The sequence below is a fragment of the Peromyscus maniculatus genome, chromosome 16, assembly GCF_049852395.1.
Source record: "Peromyscus maniculatus bairdii isolate BWxNUB_F1_BW_parent chromosome 16, HU_Pman_BW_mat_3.1, whole genome shotgun sequence".
NCBI classification, from domain to species: Eukaryota; Metazoa; Chordata; class Mammalia; order Rodentia; family Cricetidae; genus Peromyscus; species Peromyscus maniculatus.
This window is the reverse complement of record NC_134867.1, coordinates 66,762,750-66,786,729: the sequence shown is the minus strand read 5'-3', so window position 1 is coordinate 66,786,729 and position 23,980 is coordinate 66,762,750. Positions and strand designations below refer to the sequence as shown.

At 41.5% G+C, this 23,980-nt stretch overlaps 1 protein-coding gene across 4 annotated transcripts in view; it reads right to left on the bottom strand.

Moving 5' to 3' along the window:
* Chd1 (chromodomain helicase DNA binding protein 1) overlaps window positions 1–21,824 on the bottom strand; it is an 82,665-nt gene extending 60,841 nt beyond the window's left edge. Inside the window, exons 1-2 of one of the 4 annotated variants that reach the window (XM_076552993.1) lie at window positions 21,725–21,824; window positions 18,920–19,121 (exon numbers count right to left, since the gene is read on the bottom strand). In XM_076552993.1, coding sequence (XP_076409108.1) covers window positions 18,920–18,972 — 53 coding nt within the window. In that variant the 5' untranslated portion in view covers window positions 18,973–19,121; window positions 21,725–21,824. Of the gene's footprint in view, window positions 1–18,919; window positions 19,122–20,872; window positions 21,166–21,724 lie in introns of those variants that run through there. The other 3 variants (XM_076552992.1, XM_042261965.2, XM_042261964.2) reach the window with 3 other exon arrangements.
* Window positions 21,825–23,980: the final 2,156 nt, after the last annotated feature.

Here is a 23,980-nt window from a genome sequence, read left to right as displayed (position 1 = left end):
CTTGCCTCAAGCTATAACTGAGTTATTTTATCAAAAATTAAGTAGAATTCAAGCATGAGGTAAGCCTACAACTATGTACTTGTCATTGTATATTTAACAGAATGGACAACAACATGTATATCTTTAGGGAAAATACGCTAATTTGTGCTAGCATCTCTAATTCACAATTATGGGGCTTTTAAAGCCTTTGGTTTTACATAATTTCAGTTGTTTCCTGATTCTAAATGACACTAATAACTTGTTTTATCTTAGGGGAAGATATATAGGCATGCACATATACACATACACATCCTATTAATCAATTTCAGATGAATAACACTATTGCTAACGATTACTAAAGTATTTTCTTTGCTTTCTTTTCGTTTTCAAAACTGCTAATCCCCAGTTAAAGTACTGCCTTAAAGTCAAATGAAGTAATTCTGTGTGGCCGAAAACTTAACAGAATCATTCTTTATTTTTAAAGACTTTGTTTTGATTTCCTATTGCATTATTATTAACTGGAATCCAATGGTTTAGACATACAAAGTTTGATCAGTTAAAACTAAAATATGACTTTAACATTTTATAATTGCCTGGCACCCAGATCTTGATTCCTAAATACTACCACACACTTAAATGACAGCTCCCCTAAGAAATGGAAACTGTACTGCTGTGACACAGAAAGTGAAAACTAACCCTAAACAACCTGGATGTGTTAGAAAGAAAACACTTTAAGACAAAGTTAAAGGAGGGAAAATAAAAAGACATAAGAGCTGGTATGAAGAGCTTTCACTGGTTTGACTTAAGGATCACTAGCACTAAGATTATTGTCCAGTAAATAAAATAGGAACTCAAGTTCCTGCTGATTGGCTCAGACAGTGGGTGGGTCTGACATGAACAGAGTGGTAGTTTTAGAAAAGCCATACATATTACAGTCATCACAGAAAATACTAGTACAGATCAGAATTATCAGTGGGCACCAAGGGCAGAAGAGTTTGATGAGTCAAGTATTATTTACACAGCTTTAGACTTGGTTTCTCTAGGTAACAGTCCTAGCTGTCCTGTAGTTTTAGAGCAGGATGGTCTCAAACTCAAGTGCTGGGATTAAAGGTGTGCAGTGCCACACCCAGTATCTTTAGACTCTTTAAGACAGGGTCTCAGTATGTAGTCCTGGCTGGCCTGGAACTCACTATGTAAACCAGGCTGGCCTTGAACAAAAGAGATTCACCTGCCTCTGCCTCCTAAATGCTGGGAATAAGGTGTGCCACCACATCTGGCAATATTTACATAGCTTTAAAACATCTTTTCACTGGGGCTGGAGTGGTGGCCCAGTAGTTAAAGAGCACATACATATTTTCTAGAGGACCTGAGCTCAGATTCCATCCACAGCAGGCAGCTCACAACCATCTCTAACTCCAGCTCTAAGGCACACAATGCTCTATTCTGGCCTCTGGGAAGCATCGGAAACTCATGTGTGGTAAGTTAATACCAGTGAGTCAGGCAGTCTTTGCAAAGACATGAGGGTAAAAAGTGAACAATTAGAGATATGCAAGAAGGAAAGGTAGTTAGGAAGGACAAGAAAGAGGGACAGAGGAGTAAAGATCCAAAGCACATTATCTGCATGTGTAGAAATGTATCAATCAGCAGTTCTCAATATGTGGGTCACGAACCCTTTCACAGGGGTCATCTAAGACCATCAGGAAACATATTTACATTATGATCCGTAACAAAGTAGTAAAATTACAGTTATGAAGTAACAACAAAAATAATTTATGGTTGTGGGATCACCACAACATGAGGAACTGTATTACAGGGTCACAGCATTAGGAAGGTTGAGAACCACTAGTCTAAATGAAACCTTACTTTATATAATAAATACATGCTACAATAATAATAATTAAAAAATAAAAAAAGGTAATGACACTAACAGGAGCAGACAGATTTCTCTTGGGATATATCATTTGAAGGATGTGTAACTTGAACTTAATTTTAAGTGCACATCAGACAAACACAAACTGAAATATATAAAGTGACTGGTGTGTAGTCCTCAAAGACAACTTAACAAAAGACAGAACTGTTACAGACTAAAGGAGAGAAAACAACAGCCAATTGTAGTATATGATCTTAGTCTGGATACTAATGAAAGACTGAGCTGACTGACCAAGATGAAACAGAAACCCAGACTTCCTGAACATGCTAACTCACAGGGATTAGGTAAAAGACCTTATTCATAGAAAGGGTACACTAAGTTAAATGTTCAAGAGGCAAGATTCTTGCAACCTATTTTCAAATTAGACAGACAGACACCACAGCACAAAGTCCCTGGAGCTAAGTATAAGTATAAACATAAGACAGCAGAAACGTTGGGCTGTTCTTCCCAGGAGACCATCCAAAGGTAGGTGACTCAACTAGAAGATGCTCACTATTTGGGATTTTATGATTTTCCTTCAAAGTATGTAGGTGAAGCCACCTTGGAAATTAGAATAGAGGTTTGTCCAAAACTAAAAATACTATACAACTCAGTTATCCCATGCCTAGGCTCTAGTCCGCAAAGACACCTACCTGTACATGCACATTGCTACACTATAGTAACAGCCTAACTGTTAATCAGCTTACAAATGGATAAGGAGATATGGTGCATACACACAGAATGATATCTGCAGGAAAATGGAGCTGGGATTTATATTGTCAAATAACACAGACTAAAAAGACAAATACCACATACTTTAATTTTTGTATGTGCAAATGTATGTGGGTATGAGAGTAAGCTGTGATCCTAGAAAGGGAAGCATGAGAGAGGGAAAAGGTCTTAAAGAAGTGGGGAGGGAGAAAAAAGTGTAATAGTATACATGTGACATGAAAATAGATGGAAACTATATTATATGGGGTGGAGGTGGAAGCAAGGTGTGGTCAACAAAAACAATGTATAAAAATATGATTAAAAAACCCTATTACTGCCGGGCGGTGGTGGCGCACGCCTTTAATCCCAGCACTCGGGAGGCAGAGCCAGGCGGATCTCTGTGAGTTCGAGGCCAGCCTGGGCTACCGAGTGAGTTCCAAGAAAGGCGCAAAACTGCAGAGAAACCCTGTCTCGAAAAATAAAAATAAAAAAATAAAAAAAAAAAAAACCTATTACTTTGTTAGTTAAAAATAAATCTCACTGTGTAAAAAGTAGTATGATTTTTCAGAAATAAAAGCCAAAGTAAAACTTAAATAAAATTTTAAAGTTTGTAGCCAAAGCAGAAAAGAGAAATATGCTTAGCATTCATATCTGCAATAACTTAAAAACCAACTCTCTTCCAGCATCCCCTAAGGTACTGACAGTCAATGTCAGCTTGAGGGCTTAGAAAAATATTAACGGTCTGTTAAGACACTAAAATCATTTTTACTTTTATTAATTTTTCAAAGAATTCTGTGCAGCTATACCTCCTGGTTAAATTCTCATCAATTCAATAACTAAAATGTTATGATTCTATATCTATGAATTACCTGACAGAAATGTTTTTCAAATTCTAACCTGTATCAAGATGGCCATTCCATCCTAGTTCTAAATTGTGGATACCTGGGGATCCATCTCATACTTACTAAACACCTTGTGGCAAAGCTATAACCACAACTTATTTTGATGATGTTAAAGGCTTATGTTTACTGCCTGACTAAAAAGCCTAAAATGTGAACTCTGGTGCCCTGTGCTGTGGGATGTTAATGTATGTCCTGTGGGAGCCCTTCTTGGGTTCCTTGTGGCGTTACCCAGCAGGTTTGCATAGAGGATGATTAGGACCATGGGCCTGAGTGCAGGTGTCTGAGATGGTCTGCACTTGGCTGTACTGGGGGATGGTCTGTATGTCAAGTTGCTCTGATTGGTCAATAAATAAAACCTGATTGGTCATGGCTAGGCAGGAAGTATAGGCGGGACTAACAGAGGAGAAATAAAAGAACAGGAAGGCAGAAGGAGACTGCCAGACACTGCCAGGACAAGCAGCATGTGAAGATGCTGGTAAGCCACGAGCCACGTGGCAAGGTATAGATTTGTAGAAATGCGTTACTTTAAGATATAGGAACAGTTAACAAGAAGCCTGCCACGGCCATACAGTTTGTAAGCAATATAAGTCTCTGTGTTTATTTGGTTGGGTCTGAGCGGCTGTGGGACTGGCGGGTGACAGAGATTTGTCCTGACTGTGGGCAAGGCAGGAAAACTCTAGCTACAGCCCTGTTTACCCCACTTAATCTAAAATCATTTTCTCTCTGCTTTGCCATTTAAAAACCTACCTTCCTTCAGCCCGTGAATTCACATGCCTTTTCCCTACCTCTTAGCCAGTCTTGATGCAAGCTCTTACCCTTCCTAGAAAGCTGTTAAACACCACCTTATTGCCCCAGAGTTCTTACTCCACTCAGCCTGCACTTCAAGCTGGCTTTTCCATTCAGTACTCCACACACAACTAACATAAGCCAACGCACAGTAGCACAGTGTTGACTTAGCAAATACATTCCTATTTCCTAGCATTCTACCTCCCAGACTCAGGGTATTTTATGAGTTAATGTACTACTGATACTACATCCCCTTTCCTTCCTATTCTACAGTAATATAAGTCTAAACTTCTGCATATCTTCTCATTCTCTTTGCCTCTACACTACTTCATTTTACTCTTCCTCAAAGTGATTTAATTAAAACCATAACTTTTTTGGAATAATCAAAAAAAATTGATACACTGAGTCCTGTGGTGATATTGTGTTCACCAAAATATTGTACACACTAATAAACTTATCTGAACAGAACAGCCACTAGATATAGAGGCCAGAAAATGGTGGCACACACGCCTTTAATCCTATCACTTGGGAGGCAGAGATCCATCCAGATCTCTGTAAATTTAAAGCCACACTGGAAACAGCCAGGCATGGTGACTCATGCCTTTAATCCCAGGAAGTGAGCCTTTAATCCCAGGAAGTGATGGCAGAAAGCAGAAAGGTATATAAGGCATGAGGACCAGGAACTAGAGTTGGTTAAGCTTTTAGGCTTCTGAGCAGCAGTTCAGCTAAGATTCATTCTGGATGAGGACTCAGAGGCGTCCAGTCTGAGGAAACAGGATCAGCTAAGGAATTGGCAAAGTGAGGTGGCTGTGGCTTGTTCTACTTCTCTGATCTTTTAGCGTTCACCCCAATAACTGGCTCCAGGTTTGATCTTATTAATAAGTTCTTTTAAGATTCCTGCTACAGAATCCACTTCCCATACAGTCATACTGACTACATATAAGGAACACTGACTGTGGATCACGCTGACACTCTACCTCAGGAATCAATTCCCCAAACAACTAATAACTGAAAATGTCTTGTGTTGTCTGGTTGGTCTTAGGGTCCTTCTTTCTCACATTTTTCCAGTAAGATAAAATTTAAGATATGACACTCCACAAACTTAAAAATATTTTCATGCTGTGTTTTACCTCTACAACAACAACAACAAAAAAATTTCTTGAAGGCACACACAAGTTTTCTTAGACCCTTTTGATAGGAGACAATCCTTTCTGTTTCTTTTAATTCTTACTACAGCCAAATTCTCAGTTCTAACCCAAATCCAGTCTCTTTCAAAGGTTCTGTGATCCTCCAAATATCCTACAGCGCTGAAGAATATTACTTCAAGGTGTGCTGTTTTTGTTTATGTTGCATTTGTTTGTGAAGCTGTGTTACTGTGCCAGTGAAAAGCACCTGTTGGTCTAATAAAGAAATGGCCAATAGCAAGGCAGGAGAAAGGATAGTTGGGACTGGCAGGTAAAGAACATAAATAGAAGGAGAAATGTGGGAAGAGGGATCTAAGGTCTAATAAAGAACTGGCCAATAGCAAGACAGGAGAAAGGATAGGTGGGGCTGACAGGTAAAGAACATAAATAGGGGCTGGAGAGATGGCTCAGAGGTTAAGAGCACTGCTTGCTCTTCCAAAGGTCCTGAGTTCAATTCCCAGCAACCACATGGTGGCTCACAACCATCTGTAATGAGATCTGGTGCCTTCTTCTGGCCTGTGGGGATATGTATAGACAGAACAATGTATACATAATAAATAAATAAATCTTAAAAAAAAAAAAAAAAAAAAAAAGAACATAAATAGAAGGAGAAATGTGGGAAGAGGGATCTAAGAGCTAGCAGCCAGAGAAGGAGGCCTTCAGGGGCCAGCCACTCCAGCTACACAGAAAGCCACAGAGTAAGAGTAAGATTTACAGAAGTTAGAGAACAGGAAAAGCTCAGAGGCAAAAGATAGACTGGTTAATTTAAGGAAAGCTGGCTAGAAACTAAGCCAAACTAAGGCCGGGCATTCATAATTAAGAATAAGCCTCCATGTATGATTTATTTGGGAGCTGGGTGGTGGGCCCCCCCCAAAAGAGCCAAAAAAAACCAACAAAATGGCGTTCCAACATGGGCCCTTATTTCCTCGTAGGGTTTAAGAAAGCTGGGGGAAAAGAAAGGGGTGGGACTCCTTTAAGAGTTTCGGCCAGACAGTTTTTGCCGGTCAGTGAGCTTTTGAAGCAGCCAGTACATGAAGTAGGAACAAAAAACTAGGTAAAAACACCTGCCATAGTGCAAGCATCAGCATTCTAGAGCTCCAGGAAGGTTGAATGCAGTTCCTGGTCAGACAAACCTCTCACTAGCAGCAAGTTTCTGCTTGGCTTTCACAACCCCAGAAGTGGGTGGAGCCAGCCAAGAGCCAAGTGTGTGGAGAATCCAGATGTACCTTATCAGTCTAAGATTTGCTCCTATGGTCAAAAGACGAGAGCTACGAAGTAAAAGAGATCCAAACAGAAAAACCTCTAAACAGGTTACAGTGTGTTTAACAATGTGTGTAGGCTTAAGAAAGAAAGAAAAAGGGTATAGACAGTCATAGAAATAAATTGTTCAAAAATGGTCTTTAAAGAGAAAGTAAAAGTAATTAAAAAACAAAACCACACATAAGATGGAAAACACAGGGAGTCTGGATTCTGTTTGTTATTGCGTTGATTTTGAATCTTTTGACTGCTGAGAAGCAAGACAGCTACTAGGACACATAGGAGTGTGACCTGGACTGCTAAAGTGAACCAGTCCAGATATTTTAGGAATGCCTTAACTTTAAAAAATAAGTCAAAAAATGTATTTGTTAAGTAGAAGTCAAAAATGCTTTGGGGTTTTGTTCCCCCAAGGAGCTGAGAGGCTGTGGATTCCTTCATGGTTAATATGAATTAGATTTGATCAGGCGAGACGCCCTGAGACTTGACAGGTGATATCTGTCAGCAAAGGTTCCTGCTGGTCTTCTCAGATCTTAGTCATCTCAAAATCTTCTCTCTGGGACCCTAAAGATACTTCGTCCACAGATAGCAGGAAAAAAGTATAGAGAAAACTACACTCACATTCCTAAGAGTTGGGGGGCATGGATGGTTTTTGGTTATTTGGTGGGTTATGGATGTTTGTTATCATTTAGGATAATACAGAATATTGATAAAAACTTAATTATTTTGTTACACTGTATATGTTTCTACTCTTGTTTAATAGTTTTGTATATTGAAGCAAATTAAGATTGTTTTTGTTACCAAATATTGTATACGTGTTTCTACTCTTATTTGAGGAATTGTATCTATGCAGTTCATTTTAAAGGTAAGGTAAAATTCTAGTTTTGAAAGCTATTATTATAAACTATATAGGACAATCAGGAAACATAGGTTAGTGGTTAGTCATTTATAACAATCAAATGTTAGGTATGCTTTCCAGATTATATAGAGAGATATTTTAGATCAATAAATAGATAGACAGACAGACAGATGGTCTTCAAACCTTTCAAAGACATACAGAATGTGGCATTTAAAATGTTTTGTTAACGTAGGGCTTTTGATGAAAATGAGATACATCTGCTCCTGGTAATACTAATTGACTTCAGAGAAGATGATGGGCTTTCAAGAAATTCCTTATGGAGTTTGCTTTCATTGTGGCAAGATTAGCCACTAGGCAAAGAAACTGTTCTTGCCTTTGACTGCTGACAATATACTGTGCAGACTCTGGACATGCAAGACACACAGGAAAGACTATTGAACTTGGCCAAAACAAGGCAGAACAGTCCTTCAAAATTCCTGCTTCACAGAAGAGTCTGCCAGATATTCTGTAGAACACACAGGAAAGTGACTGACGAACTTTGCCAAAACAAGGAATGATAGTCCAAATTCCTGCTGCATAGAAGAGTCTGTCAGATACTTTGGGTCTGAGGACTGAAGATGGATGCCCCAGTGTTGCACAGGAACTTTGGGTGACTATCCAGGAAGTCAGATGTCTCTGCCATTCTAGAGTTTTGGAAGTTGTTTGCAATGCACTTTTTGTTTACTCAAATAATATTATCCTTGTGGGGCCTTTGATGGAATTGAAGACTAGATAGTTATAGCTGCAGCTTTCCTTAGTTATGATGGAAAGTAAGTTAAGTATAAAACTTTAGAATCATTAAGATAGATAATGGAGTATTTCCTTTTAAGTTGCCAACACAAATGAACTAGAATTCATTACATTGTGAATGTAATCTTTACTTGATAATTATTCTTATTGTGTACAGTCTTATTCTGTTAAAGTTAAAACCTTTTTTTTTTAGACAAAAAGGGGGAAATGTTGTAGGATATTATTTCAAGGTGTGTTACTTTTGTTTATACTCTGGAATGTTTGTTTAATGATGCAAATATATGTTTGATTTAATAAAATTCACCTGTGATCAGGAGGCTGAGTCAGTAACTAGCTGACAGAAAGTGGTAGGGAGGAGCCAGGTGAGAAAGGGTTTGTAAGGAGGGGTGAGGAGAAGCATGGGAGGGGGTGAGCTGCTTGCTATTTACTACAGGCTGCCAGGTTTGCTCAGAGCTCTGCCTTTACTGCTCCGGCTCTGCATTCCCCTGTTTCTGGCACATCTAAGTTCTTTCAAGTTAACTATACTTTTTTCTTTGATATATTTTATTTCACATATTAAAGGGGAGTACCCCAAGAGTCAAAGTCATGGTTCAGTCCACCATAACAGAATGATAACCCCTTCTCTACGCTTTACATTCAAATTATTCCTCTGAAATAAAAAATTTAAAAAATTCATCTTTAGCACGTGAAAAAATAGTGACCTCTTTAAAAACAGTTAGCATTGACCAGTGTTGACAGAGGCAGGCAGATCTCTGTTGTAAGTTTGAGGCCAGCTTGGTATACAGAGTGAGTTCCAGTACAGCCAAAGCTACACAGAGAAAGAAACCCTGTCTCGGAGAAAGAGAGAGACAGAGACGGACGAGAGTAACAACGACAGCTATCAGATTCCCAACCAAAAGAAAAAGAGAAAAACCTTATCATAAGAAACTCTGGAGTGACCATGAAGGTGGCGAAGAGGTGTGAGAAGAGCATCCTAAACACAGCACTAAGGAGTAGCCACATCTCACATTTAAGCACTGTATCAGACCCCCAGTCATGCCTCGATTCAATGGTTTATTAGTTATTCAATAAAATTAAAATATGTCATGTATTTACTGTCATCCTTTGCACATAAAGGCTTTCCTACAGCCAAGTAGTTTTGGGACTCAGAGGCTGCAGAGGAACATCAAAAAACCAGGGGACCCTGAATTGCAAAAGGAGATCAAGTCTCAAAAACAAAAGTTTTGGTTTTTTGTTTTGTTTTGTTATAGGTCTATTTCCCTACTTTCAAAAAAAGAAAAAAACTTAGCAGTACTTAGGTTCACTGACAGATGGGAGCATGCTCTTAGACACATGGTAGAAGGCAATCATTCTACAGAGTTACAGGAAGGATATGCGCCTGATAAGTAGCCATACTTGTACACGTCAAAGTGATGTGATGTCTGCATTATCACCCTAATATGAAATATTTATCGTCTCTCCTCTTCCCCATCACTTCCCACATCCCCTTCCTACTGGAAGGAAATGACCAGTACCCACCACTGGATAATTTAGAGAGCTGTCTCACTAGCCAGGACAAAATAAGGGCAGGTATCCATGCTAAGGGAACTCATAATATCCAAGAGTAGCACAGCCCACCTGACAGTGAAAAAAGATTTGCATTTGAGGCCTCTGCTTGGGTGGTCTCCAATACACCACACTGTTTGTTGAGTGCACAATTAATATTTCAATTTCACTTGTTTACCTCCTCAACTAACGATTGCTGAGCAGGGGTTTCTACTAGGAACAAAAACCTTGTGTATGTCTAAAAATCAGCCAAAATTCCTGAGAGATGAACTAAAGAGAAGAAGGGAGCCAGGGCAAATGTAATAGAGAAAAGAGCTCTCTGGGAGGCAGAGGCAGGCAGACCTCAGTGAGTCTGAGGCCAGCCTGGTGGTCTACATAGCAAGTTCCAAGACCCAGCCTCAAAAGAGGAAGAAAAAGTCCTAGATGGACAGATATGCAAGTAACTACAAACAAAAATATGCACAGTTTATGTATACATGTATTTCCTAGTTTATCTGCCAAGAGGGCCTCAATCAAAACCAAAGTTTGTGGCTCGGCCATCTTCCCAGTCCTCCACCTTCTCTTAGAGTCAGGACCTCCTCCCACTGTCACTCACTCAGTAGGTACATCTCTGGGGTCCTCATCTCCAGCTCCCAATGCTGGTATTACAGAGAAATGCCCCCATGCATGGCTTTTTATGTGGGCTTGGGATCCAAACTCACATCCAATGTTATGTAGCAGGCAAGCATGTATCCACTGAATCAGCTCCCAGGCCTCATATTACTGACTTTAAAGCAATGATTGTTAAACCTGTTATAGGAGCTGAAGTGACGGTTCCATGTAAGAGGACTTGCCTCTCTTGTAAGAGACCCAAGTTTAGTTCCCAGCACCCATGTGTAGCTCACAACTGTCTATAACTCCATCTCCACAGGATCTGGAGACCTAACACCCGAATTCTGGCCTCCTCAGTCATACAATGTGGCATACACACACACAAATAAATAAATAAATAAATAAATAAATAAATAAATAAATAAATAAATAAATAAAATTTTCAAGTATTTTAAAACTGTTTATAATCCTTACTTTCCTACCTAGAAAGCAGAAATTGTTAACACTGTAGATAGCAAAGGAGTTTTGTGGGACTGTGTTTGAAATTTCCACCCCTATGTGCAATTTGCTTGGTTCAGTCAGAAAAATCACCAATCACACTGTTTGTCACTGTTAACTGTTTCTAACAAAATAAAATTTACCTAGCCTCTTTCTGGCATGGCTCATGACATTGTTCCTCAGAAATTCACAGAAAATAGAACCTATATAAGCAACAACATCAATAGTAAAAAGCTGCAGGGATGAGTGGTTCAATGACTTTAGGAAGACAGGTTCATTGTATTTTATGCATTATATACATACACATATCAGTACCCTTGAATTTAACACATATACAAATCACTCAGGAATCTGGTAAAATATGAAGATTCCAAGATGAAACCCAACTCCACATTCCAAACAAGCTACAAGCAGAAGAATCACAACTGAGTTCTAACATTTCTTTCTGTACATTTTAAAAGCTTCCCATTTAAAACAAGAAAAAAGTTACTGCTGGGCATGATAACACACCTTTAACCCAGCACTCCCCACTTGTGAGGTAGAGCTCCCAAAAGCTCCAAGCCAGCCTGGGCAACAAGACCTTGTTACATACACCAAAAAAATTAAAAAGTTAAAGAAAAAATTTATCTTTCAACCATCTCTTTCTGAAAGACACACTTATTTTTAAACATAGAGCCACAACAGGTATGACCCAGTTAAGCACAGGAACAAAGAAGCAACTTCACTTGTTCACTGCTGTACATTATCTTACCTTTACATACAGAAGAGCACCGCACTCACATCACACATGTCCTCTTAAAACTTACACTTAAAAATTATAATGCTAGAGGCGGGCCGTGGTGGTGCACACCTTAAACCACAGCACTTGGGAGGCAGAGGCAGACAGATCTCTGTGAGTTCAAGGCCAACCTGGGCTACAGAGCAAGTTCCAGAACAGCCAGGGCTACACAGAGAAACCATGTCTCAAAAAAACAAAAAAAGAAAAAAAGAGAATTATACTGCTAATTATAGTAACTTCTATTTACCACAACCTCAGGAACTCTATGAAAACTGTAACTGGGTTAATTCTACTCAAACAGAGAATAACCTGTTGGTAAAATAAAGCTGCTAGTGCGAAGGGTACTGAGTTTCCCAAACAGCCATCTTAGCTTCAGAAGCATGTATAGGATATGAGGGGAAAAAAAGTAAAGACAAAAAGTACAACTGAACAAAGATGTGGATTAGGAGAAATGAAATTTAAGAAATGAAATTGTCACAGCCAGCTTTCTTAACTGGTGATTTCTGGCCATTCCAGCTTTAACATTTCCTAGTCTCCTGTGTTCCTGAAAGTACATAAAATAAATAACAAGTAAAAAATAAAAAAATTTTAAAGTACATAAAATTATTTTACTTTATGTACATGGGTAACAGTATCAGATCCCCTGGAACTGGGGTTACAGATGGTTGTGAGCTGCCATGTGGGTGCTGAGAAATGAACCCGGGTCCTCTGGAAGAGCAGCCAGTGCACTGAGCCATCTCTCCTGCCCTTGAAAGTGATTCTTAGCATTACTTCCCAGTCAGCATTAATTCACAAACCTGAATTGACTTTTTAAAAAGTGATTGTAGAATGAAGACCAAAAAACACCATTTTTTACAATGCTTTTTAAAAAGCATTCAAATTTAATGTAAAAGAAAACCACGATTTTTTTGTTGTTTTTGCTTGTTTTTCTTTCCAGACAGTGTTTATTTGTGTGGACCAGGCTGGTTTCCAACTCAGAGATCTGCCTGCCTCTGCATTCAGAGTGCTGGAATTAAGGGCCTATACCACCACTGCCCAGCAAAAAACTATTTTTATGTGTATAAAGTATATGCATATTAACATAATCCTTGCATTAAGGTGGCTAAGGCTGGTGGCCCATCCTAACCCACACAGGAGTCCGAAGTCAGGCAGGTATTATACTCAATGCTTTTAATCAACACTCAGGAGGCTGAGGCCATCCTGGGCCATACTGTGATCTGAGTGAGAGTAGGCTACAAAACAAAATTCAACTTCAAAAACAAACAACAAAAGACCATCTTTCACAAATGGTGTACCAAGCAATATTCAACTGGTCACCAACAGGAGAAACTGATCTGTACCAGATAGACGCTGACCGAATACACTTACGATCCAGTCAAGCTCTTGAGACGCAAAGGCAGAGATAATCCCAAGCTAAGGCCAACCTGGGTTACTCAAGAAGGATCTTGAGTGCAGGGAGGTGGCTCAGTGCTAGAGCACTTACCTAACTTGTAGGAAGCCCTGGGTTAGACTTCCTGCAGTGAAAAAAGGGAGTGGTGCCTTTAACTCTGACTTGGTGTTTCCTAACCTCAACAGATTAGACTGAGCCTTAAGGCTCTACCTGTCTCTACAGTGCTGGGAATCAGATCTCAGACTGCATTCTACATGAGCTCTCTACTGCAGCCACATGTTCTAACCAAAGAAATTATAACTTCATAAATCCTACTTAAAAGTTGGAGATTTTCTTTTTAATCTTTGGTGTGTGTGTGTGTGTGCGCACCAATTAAAAAGTCATATAATATATATGTATTAATGTATATAAAAAGAAGTTATATATTATGATGATCAGAGTTCAGAGCAATTACCATGAAAGTTGGTTTTCACTCATCAGACCTCCATTAATCCTAATTCCTATTTCTCTACCTACCACTACTGAACACTGAGATCCTAAAAAGGTTCTTCAAGAATAAACAAGGTAAAGAATTTTCTAAGAAACAAGGAAGTTTAGTACAACACATAAGGCTCCTCTATAAGTATAAATTTATATACATATTTAAAATATATGCATTAGGGTGGAGAGATGGTTCACTGGTTAAGAGCACTGACTGCTCTTCCAGAAGCCCTGGGTTCAATTCCCAGCACCTGCACTGCAACTAACAATGACCTCTAACTGTGGTCCAGGAGCTGACACCACTTCTGGCCTCCAGACATACAGGTAGACAAAATGCTCATACACATAAAGTAAAAATAATCTTTTAAAAATGTGTATTAATATATTAAGCATTATTGACATTGTTTAAAAATAAAGTAAAATAAGATTTTAGTTTGGGGGTTGAATTCAGTATAGAAAATTTGCCTAGTGCATACATACATAGTGCAAGGTTCTAGGTTCTATCCTGTGTCCTGGAACATTGTACACACATACACATACAAAAGATTTTATTCTAAGATTCAGGCCAACTAAATTCCATTAACAACTACAGACTAGGTCAGACTATTAAAGCATATTACCAACATCTCCCAATCTTCAAGAATTATCAAGAGCATAATATATATTTAGAGCAGTGGTTCACAACCTATGAGTCATGACCCCTTTGGAGGTCAAAGGACAATTTCACAGGAGTCACATATCAGATATTTACATTACAATTCATAACAGGAGCAAAATTACAGTTGTGAAGTAGCAATGAAAATAATTTTATAGCTGGTGGTCATCATGGCATGAGAAACTGTACTAAAGGGTCACAGAATTAAGAAGGTTGAGAACCACTGATTTAAAGACTACAGTATCAAATTAATAATCCACATAACAAACTTTCTAAAGTTGAACCTAACAAGCAACTATCAGTTATCCAAAAAATAAGCAAATATGATCACGTTTCAAATGTTTGCCCTTAACCTGAACTAAATCATTCTTTAAAATAACCTTTTGATGAAAATCTGTGGGTTTCGGATATAGCAGGGGGTAGGAGGGTGTTTAGAATATTTTGTCTAATACGTGAGGCCTTGGGCTTAATGTCCAAGACTACAAAAATAATGAGTGAATAGAATCTTTTAAAATGTTTAAGTAAGGTTTGAAGAACCTGATCACAACCGGAATCCATACAGGTGGAAGTGATGGCTTGAAACCTCCGAGCACTATCTTTAGAGAGCATGACCTCAGTCACGTGAAACTATTAACTATTATACAGGTGCATCCTGGCCTGCATCTAACAAAATAAAGACTTGCTAGAAACACAAACACATGGCAATTTTGTTTTATTTACTTCTTTTTTTAACCCTGACTGTCCTGGAACTCACTTTATAGACCAGGCTGGCCTTGAATATAGAATCTGTCTCTGCCGCCTGAGTGCTGGGATCATAAGGCATGTGCTATGAAAAACATTATCTTCATACAATCTATTCTGATGCATCTTTTCCCCTCTCCTCCTCCCAGATCCTCCCCGCCCACCCAGCTCCATGCTCTCTCTAAAAAAAAAAAAAGATGCACGCACGCACGCACGCACGCACGCACGCACGCACGCACGCACAAAAAGCTCCACAAAAACACAAATCAGAAACCATAATATACAAGCAAAAGATGAAGGGGAAAAAAAAGCTCAAACAAAGCGAAATGAAACAAAAAGTCTACAAAATTACCACTGATTAATTTGTGTTGCCAACTACCCCTGGATATGAGGCTTACCCAGAAGTATAGTTAATATACCAAGTGAGATTCTATTGGCGAAAACTAATTATTCTTTGCCATCAAGTATCAATTACAGATAGCTTCTTTGCCTGTGTCCACATTCCCTCCTCAGTCATAATGTACATTTGTAAGCAAGAAAGAGTCAAAACTATCAGTTATAGTATAGCCAAAGTAACTACTTCTCGAGAATTCTTTCTTTTCATCAATAATTAGAGACTGCTCTATACAGGAATCAACCCCTTCACCTCCACATTTCTTTTTCTGTAAAAAGTTAAATCCAACCCAAAATAGCAAATGGCAACCTCATTTCAGAAGCTTCCACAAATAAAATGAAATTCTGTAGAAAAACACATTTTACATTTCTTAGCTTCACTATTTACAATGTATACTAACTTCAAAGGTGGACCTAAATTACTATTTTCAGTTGTGATACCTTTTGGTTCTTTTTTCCAAGAAAATCCTATCTGTAGAGTTTACCTCCTCAGCTACCAAGGCACAATCCCTTTTCTTTGTACTGCCTTACAATGAAAGCATTTGGGAGAAAGGGTAGAAGTATCAATGACAAAGGGTGCAGAGAAAATAAAAGACAAAACAGCAAGAGGAAGGCATGATAAAGAAAATGCTAACCCCTCCTATTTCCGAGAAATTCCAAAGTCAGACACTTGAATAGTAATGCTCCTCAGAAGCACTTAAGTCTGTATGGCAGAATTACTGACTCAGAATAATTAGAACTATTCTAATTATTCTAATAAGCTTTGCAATCACTTAAAATGAGTATGAATTGTGAAAGAGTATAACCATGTACTCCTGACCCTCTTGCCTCCACTTCCTGGGATTACAGGTGTGCAGCCCTATGCCCAGTTGGAAAGGAAATCACTAGATAATTTCAAAGATTTTGTTTGTTTTCACCTGTACTATCAAATTGGCTTTATTACTTCTCCTAGCTTTAGATATGGTAGCAAACACTGGAACAGGTTGAGTGTTGAGAATGTTCCAGCAGGTGATCCCCTGGCTAAACAAGTAGATAAGCAGTCAAGAGTCTGACTTCCTATTATGTGAGTAGCCTGGTTCCTATGTTTACCCAGCGTAGAGCTACTTATTAACCATTTCTTTGCTCCAACAGAATGAGAGATCTTAAACAATGTAATTCTTCTAGTCACTTATTACAATGTATCTACAGATATGTGACTTAAAACTGAGGCATAAATATCCTCTAATATGGCATAAGCCTTTAATACCAGCACTAGGGAGGCCAAAGACAGGAGGATCTCAGTGAATGCACAGCTAGCCTGTCTATATTATGAGAATCAGGTGAACTAGGAGTACATAGTCAAACTCTGTCTCATCTCTCTCTCTCTCTCTCTCTCTCTCTCTCTCTCTCTCTCTCTCACACACACACACACACACACACACACACACACACACACACTCTAACTTCAAACTCCATTGATTCTATAAACTCTACATTATACACTATGTATCTTTACTGCCACCTTTCCCCGCCTTGCTTCTTTGAGGCAGGGTCTATGTAGCCCTGACTCTCCTGGAACTCCTATGTAGATCAGGATGGCCTTGAACTCAGAAAGCCACCTGCTTCTGTCTCTGGAACACTGGGATAAAAGGCGTGCACCATAATACTGGTCCCTACAACTTTCATAGAATTCTTTCAATCCTTCCCATGTTAACTTGGGAATATTCTAAAACAGCTATTTCATGCTAAGATGGTATCAATTCAGGCTTTGGTTTTTTTGTTTGATTGTTTGGGTTTTTGTGGGTTTTGTTTTTGTTTTTGTTGTTGTTGTTGTTGTTTTTGCTTGTTTTCAATATTTATTTATATATGGGCATTAGAGAGAGCCATGGCATGCATGTAAAGAAGACAATTTGAAAAAACTAATTCTCTCTTCCCATAATGTGGGTCCCAGGGATCAAATTCAAGTCAACAAGCTTGGCAGCAAGTATCTCTACAGAGCCATCACACCCACCCTCAACCCAGTTTTTGAGGGTTTTTGTTGTTTGTTTGTTTTTGAAGACAGCGTTTCTCTGTGCAGCCTTGACTATCCTGGATCTCGCTCTGTAGCCCAGGCTGGCCTTGAACTTACAGAATCCGCCTGCCTCTGCCTCCCAGTGCTGGAATTAAAGGCAGTGCACCACCACTGCCAGTTCAACCCAGGTTTTTAACTTCTAGATTCATACTTGGTTTAACTAAAGTGCTTCTTCCATAGCTATGTATTTTATTCGGTATGTTCCTGTTACTCTCTTCTCATAAACCATCTCTCACATTTCTGTACCCCGTAATTACTTCAGTTAAGTGCCCTACATGACACAAAACATAACACTGACTAATAATAAGCAAATACTCAATGTCCATTGTAGTAGAAACCAGGTTAAGCTGATATAGAGCATCTCACATAAGTCTCAATTTTTAGTAAATAGTGTAATTCCTGTTTTACAAGAGCAAAAATCAGAGCAGAGTAATTTACCTCAGTTCACATTGAGTAACTGATAGTTGGGATTAACTGTATAGTCAGATTCCAACACCTACTATGTAAGTATATATAAATATATGATTTTAACAGTAATGTGAAGACTATTAAAAATGTAGAGGGTCAAAAAAATATAGAGGGTCAAAAAGAATTTAATGTTTTTGGACCAGGCAGTGATATATGGCTATAATCTCGGTGCTCCACTTGGGAAAAGGATGGGAATTCTTGTTGAGGGCAGCATGAGTTATAAGACCCTGCCTTTAGAGGAAGAGAGAGAAAGAGAGAGAGCAAAGAGATTGCCTTACACATTATTAAAATGGCTTAACATTTAATTTCCATAAACTTTATTTCTAAGAAATAATATGGTCTGAATTAAAAACTCTAAAATTCCAATATACAAATAAAATAGACTAAATTCATGTCAATCTTGTCTAAAGTTTTCTGCAGGGGTAGAAATGTTTCTATTAGCGCTGTCCAATATAGTTGACACATGTCATATGTCATTTACTTACCATCTGAAATGTCTGGTGTGACTAACAGATTTTGGAACATTTTGTAATCTAAATAGTTGCATGTAGCTAGTAGCCACAGCTACCACACTGGACAACACAGGTGTAAAACATAAAACGCCAGAAAAAGACAGTGCAGAAATCCTTACTGCATTAACAGTCAAATCAATTAATATTTGTCTTTACTGTCTCAGCTCCAATTAACTCAAAACATATGAACCTCCAATAGATTTAAATAGATCAAAGTCTTCTACAGTTGTTCTCTGATATCCTCTCTCTCTCTCTCTCTCTCTCTCTCTCTCTCTCTCTCTCTCACATACACACACACACACACACACACACACACCACCTGTAACATCAACAAAACTGCCATTAGGGGGACCCTTCAACTTCTGCCTAGTAAGACAATTTTATAGAAACACTCAAACACATTTTCAATTCTCAAGAAACATGCCGATTTAAAGTGCTTGCTTACCTTGATTCTCCACTGCCATTTCTAACACTTTCTTCATCACTGTGTCCATTCATTGTAAATATCAAGTAGTTTTAAAATAAAACACAAATCTTCCCACGTTAATAAAAGATGAATATAAATGCGAACTTCCTCGAATATCAAAATTTCAAAGATGAATTTTCTTCAACATTCACAGGTTTCCTGGGACTCCTCTCTGAGTCACCTGGGGAAAAAATACATTAGCAGTTAAGAATATACGCTGTAGGAAAAGAAGTAAGCCCGATTTAGAACCCACAGAAATGTGCCTAGGCCATTAGACTAGCGGTGGCAAGAAAGATGCAGAAGCCTTTTACTTACAATAACTAGGCATCTATTAAACACATTCTTAATTACTTACAAGAATTTAGCCCGCCACTGCTAGTGCTGTTTTGACAGAAGGAATTTAAAGATTTGTAGGGCAACAAACTTTTCGAGGCTAATTGCTACTGTGTAGCACTATTTATATAGATTAAAACAAAGTGATACCATGTAGCATATACATACACCCAAGAGTGGAAAATGTCGTTTTATTTGGTAACTTCGCCAAATAAACGAAGTGAGGATAAAGGTTATGTTAATGAAGCTCTAATTCCTATTACCAAGAACTTCATACTCCAGCTAAAGAAAGTTTTTAAATGCCCGTATGGAAAAGAGTGTAATAAAAAGTATCACGATCTTAGCAAAAATGCAAACGCCAAAACCGAGGTTCTTATCAGGTATGAGTGAAAGGGGAAAAAAAATGTATCCAATGTGGTACTTAAGACGCCTTGAAAAACATAAAAGGGTAATACAAAGAATACACATTGTATCTTCTTTTCAAGGCCAGCGATTGGGGGGAGGGGGTACCAAGACACAGTATTTCCACCTCTTAAGATTTCACCAGAGCACTCGAGTCACCTACAAGCCAACCACGAATAAACAAAGGAGATCTCTGGCAGGGGAGGGAGAGGAAGAAGCGGGGGAAGGAGACGTCAGATCCTTCCCCAGCCAGAAAGTACCAAGACACACACGGAAAGGCAGAGTTGTCCTGTGACTCCAGCAGAGACTTAACTCGGATTCTTCCCACTCCACAGAACAGGGAGGGTCAAACAGGCTGCTGCCACCTCGGCCGGGGCCGACCCTGCACCTGGATCAGGCTCTCGAACCTGCAGAGCTAGATCTTCATACCACCTCTGCAAGAACAGGTCAAACCCACAGCACTCAACAGTAATTCCTAACGTTAACTATTAATTCCAGCCCGGGTGAAAAAGCTTTACTATTAAACCGTGTGTCCAAGTCCTCCACCACCTCCTCCTCCTCCTCCTCTCCGGAAAGTCTACGCTAAGAAAGTTCACTCGCCTGGGCGCTCTTTCCCTTTCACCTTCCTCTCGCCCCTCAAGATGGCTTTCCCCGTCCGCTGGAACTTCCTTTCCAGCCTCACCTCCTTTCTCCGCCTCGGCGTCTTGCCCTAAGTTCTCTGCTCCGGAGTGCCGGGGACTCCGGACGCTCCCGCGCCTCAACAATGAGCGCCCCCCGAAGTCGCCCAGCCTCTGCAAGCCTCCCTTTCCCGGCCTGGCAGTTGCCGGACTCCGGGCTAAGTTTGCCGGGCGGCGGCGCCGGCGCGCGAGGCCGCAGCACCTTCCCTCCCCGCAGCCGGGCGCCGCGGCCTCCTTCCCGCCTCCCGCTGCTCCCGCAGCCCGCCGCGCGCCCTCCCGGGCTCGCCCGGCCGCCGCCCCCTCCTCCCTCCCTCCCTCCCTCCCCTGCCCCCCCTCCCCTCCCCCGGTCCGGCCGCCCCGCGCTCCCACGTGCTGGTCCCCGCCGCGCGCCGGGCAGCGCCGCCAGGCCGCCGAGGATGCGCCGGGCCGCTCTCCCACGCCCCCGGCCGCGGCCGGGCCTCGCGGGCCTCGCCGGCTCCCGGCCTTCCCCGAAGGCCCGGCCTCGCCGACCCGTCCTTACCGGCGGGCGCAGGGCGGACGGTGGCGCGGGCCCGGCGCCTCGGGTGAAGGATGCCCCGCGCGCGCGGGGGCTGGGGGGTGGAGGGAAGGTGGAGGGGGGGCCCGCGATCCTGGACGCCCAGGCCGCGGGACCCGCGCCGCGGACGGCCGAGGGGGAGGGGGAGGCCGCGGGCGGAGACGCGCGGGGCTGCGGAGCGGGTCCCACGATCAGTTCATCTCCGGGCGCCGCCGAGGCCGAGCGGGAAGTACCGAGGGCGCCGCCTCCTCCTCCGCCGCCGCCTCCTCCTCCTCCTCCTTCTCCTCCTCCTCCTCCTTCTCCTCCTCCTCCTCCGTCCGCGCTCCCGCCCCGCCGCTTATCGGCCGCCGGCAGCCGCCATGACGCCGAGACCGCGAGCGAGCGAGCGCAACCGTCTCCGCCGCGCGGCGCCGCCGAGGTCGCCGTCGCCTCCGCCTCCCGAGCGACGTCACCGCCTGGGCTCACTCCCCTTCCCGGCGCGCGGCGGCGGCGGCGGCGGCGCGCACGCCCGGGCCTTTCCGCCGACGCGCGGGCGCGCGGGCGCGGGGCGGGGCGGCGGCGCGCGCCCCTCGGGGGAAGCCGCGGGGCTCGGGTGGAGGCGCGGGCCCCGCCGCGGGTCTCTAACCCCGAGGTCGCGTCGGGGGGCCGCTCCCGGAGCTGGGCGCTCCTGTCACCGCACCGGTGCGCAGGGGGGTGACCCGGCCACGGCCTGCGGCGGTGGGTGTCGGTAGCGCGCACCCGTGTGCCGCCGGAGTCCGGCCTGAGCTGCTGCGTCACCGGGACAGCCTGGGAACCCGGCGATTGGGCAACCTCGTCGCCTCCCGCTGTGTTACTCGCCTGGGCGACCTGCGGCTAAGTCTCTTCCCGGGCGGGGCTCCTAGTGAAAGAAAGAGAATAGAGTGCTGCCTGTTGACATCCCGTGACGCTGCTCGATTCGTGTGTGGGTGGCCCCTGCCGAGTTCATAAAAGAACTTTTACAGCAGAGCCTGGCTGGGTCCCTCCCTGGAGGGCGGGTGGAAGGGTGTCGTGCGGAATTGGAACAAGGAGGGGCGTTGTAACTGTCCGGGTCTAAGGTGCTGCAACTTTGTTGACAGTTTTTGTCATTATGTATCCGCGGGCCTCGGTGTGCCGGAAGCAGGAGCTCTTCAGGCATGGTGATGTAGCTAATCTATGTATGGTTTTTTTATTTTGTTTTTATTATGCTTTTTTGGTTTTAAATGAGCGTCTTATTACGTAGCCCAGGGTGGCCTCAGGATAATCCTGTTGCCTTCGAAGTGTTGGGATTACAGGCATGTGCCACCACACCAAGGCTGTTTTTGCAAGTGTTTGGATTTTTGTTTGTTTGCTAACTTGTTTTTAAATAAAAATTCTTTCTGGCTTCATTTTTCCCGTCTGTAAATTTTTTAAAAAATTAAGACAGTATACAATCACCATGCTGTAGTGGCACATGCCTTTAATCCTACCACTTGGGAGGCAGAGGCAGGCGGGTCTCTGAGTTCAAGGCCAGCCTAAGTCTACGGATACAATCCAGGCTGTTCTGTGTATTGGTGAGATTACCATTGTACCCACCATGTGGGGCTAATTTTTAAAACTTCCTAATTTGTTATTTGAAGTTAGATTTGCTATAAAGGCCCGCCTTTGATGTCAAATGAGTTTGGCTACCATAATATTCTCCAAATTTGGGAAATTTCTTTTTTTTTAAGATTTATTTATTATGTATACAGAAGAGGGGCACCAGATCTAATTACAGATGGTTGTGAGCCACCATGTGGTTGCTGGGAATTGAACTCAGGACCTCTGGAAGAACAGTCGGTGCTCTTAACCTCTGAGCCATCTCTCCAGCCCTATTTGGGAAATTTCTAATAACACTTTTAACTTTGAAGCTTTATGTTTTGAATAAAATAACAATATACTTCATTGCTCTGTAATGTCTTAGAGTGACTTCAGAATATAGAGAAATACAATGTATAAAAAATTCCAAGAATCTTGCCTGTTTGGGTCTTAAAGGTCAAGGTATAATACAAAAATGTGTTTTGGATATTTGTTAGCTGCATGATTAAATTCCCGTGTTTGTTTGTTTGTTTGTTTGTTTAATAAACAGTCTCTTACATTTTATTTCTTGTTAGTGTTTGCCTGTGTGCCATAGCACACAAGTGCAGGTCAGAGACAACTTCCGGGAGTTGGTTCTCACCATCCACCATGTGAATCCAAGGGATGTAACTCAGATTCTGCAAGCACTGAACCCAACCAATTGCATCTCTTGTTAGTACATCAAATAACAGCCTCAGAGTGATTATCTAAGCATGTAAATAGCAGAAAGTCCAGAAAATTAGCATCAACCATGAGGGGTTTGGGCTTGTTTTGCTACTATTCAATTTCCATTTGGAACACTTGATAGTCCTTTGGGTGAGTATGACATTTACAGATTCTAACACATTATTCTGTGAATCCTTATTTCTGATACATTGTATAAGTAAAGCTTGCCAGTGGGTGTCTGGGATGGTTACTCTTTATTGTCAACTTGATTGGATTGAGAAATATCTAAGAGATGATGTGTAAAATATAGAACTGGATATGTCTATGAGGTCATTTCCAGAGAAAATGAAAGGATTAAAGCACCTACCTCATCCCTGCGTGGATTCAGATTTTGATGGACTATGGGATGTTGTGGAACATGGGTAGGGCCTCAGTGGAGATAGTGAGTCACTGGGGGTGTGACTTAGAAAAAAACTATATCATGGCTCTGGCCTCAAAACAATGAATCAAAGTAAACCTTTCTTCCTATAAGTTGTTTTCTCTGGAATCAGGTCATAGTGACATGAAAATGACCTCCAACAGTATTCTTAAATAGATATACTGAGAAACACATCCAGAATGGTAAAATATGCCCCCAGATAGATGGAAAACAGTAGCTCTTTCTCCTCTAACTTTGGGGTTGCCAATATAGGAATAAATATATTCTTTCTCCTACTTAATATTAAAATAGAGTCTGAGCCGGGCGTTGGTGGCGCACGCCTTTAATCCCAGCACTCGGGAGGCAGAGCCAGGCGGATCTCTGTGAGTTCGAGGCCAGCCTGGGCTACCAAGTGAGCT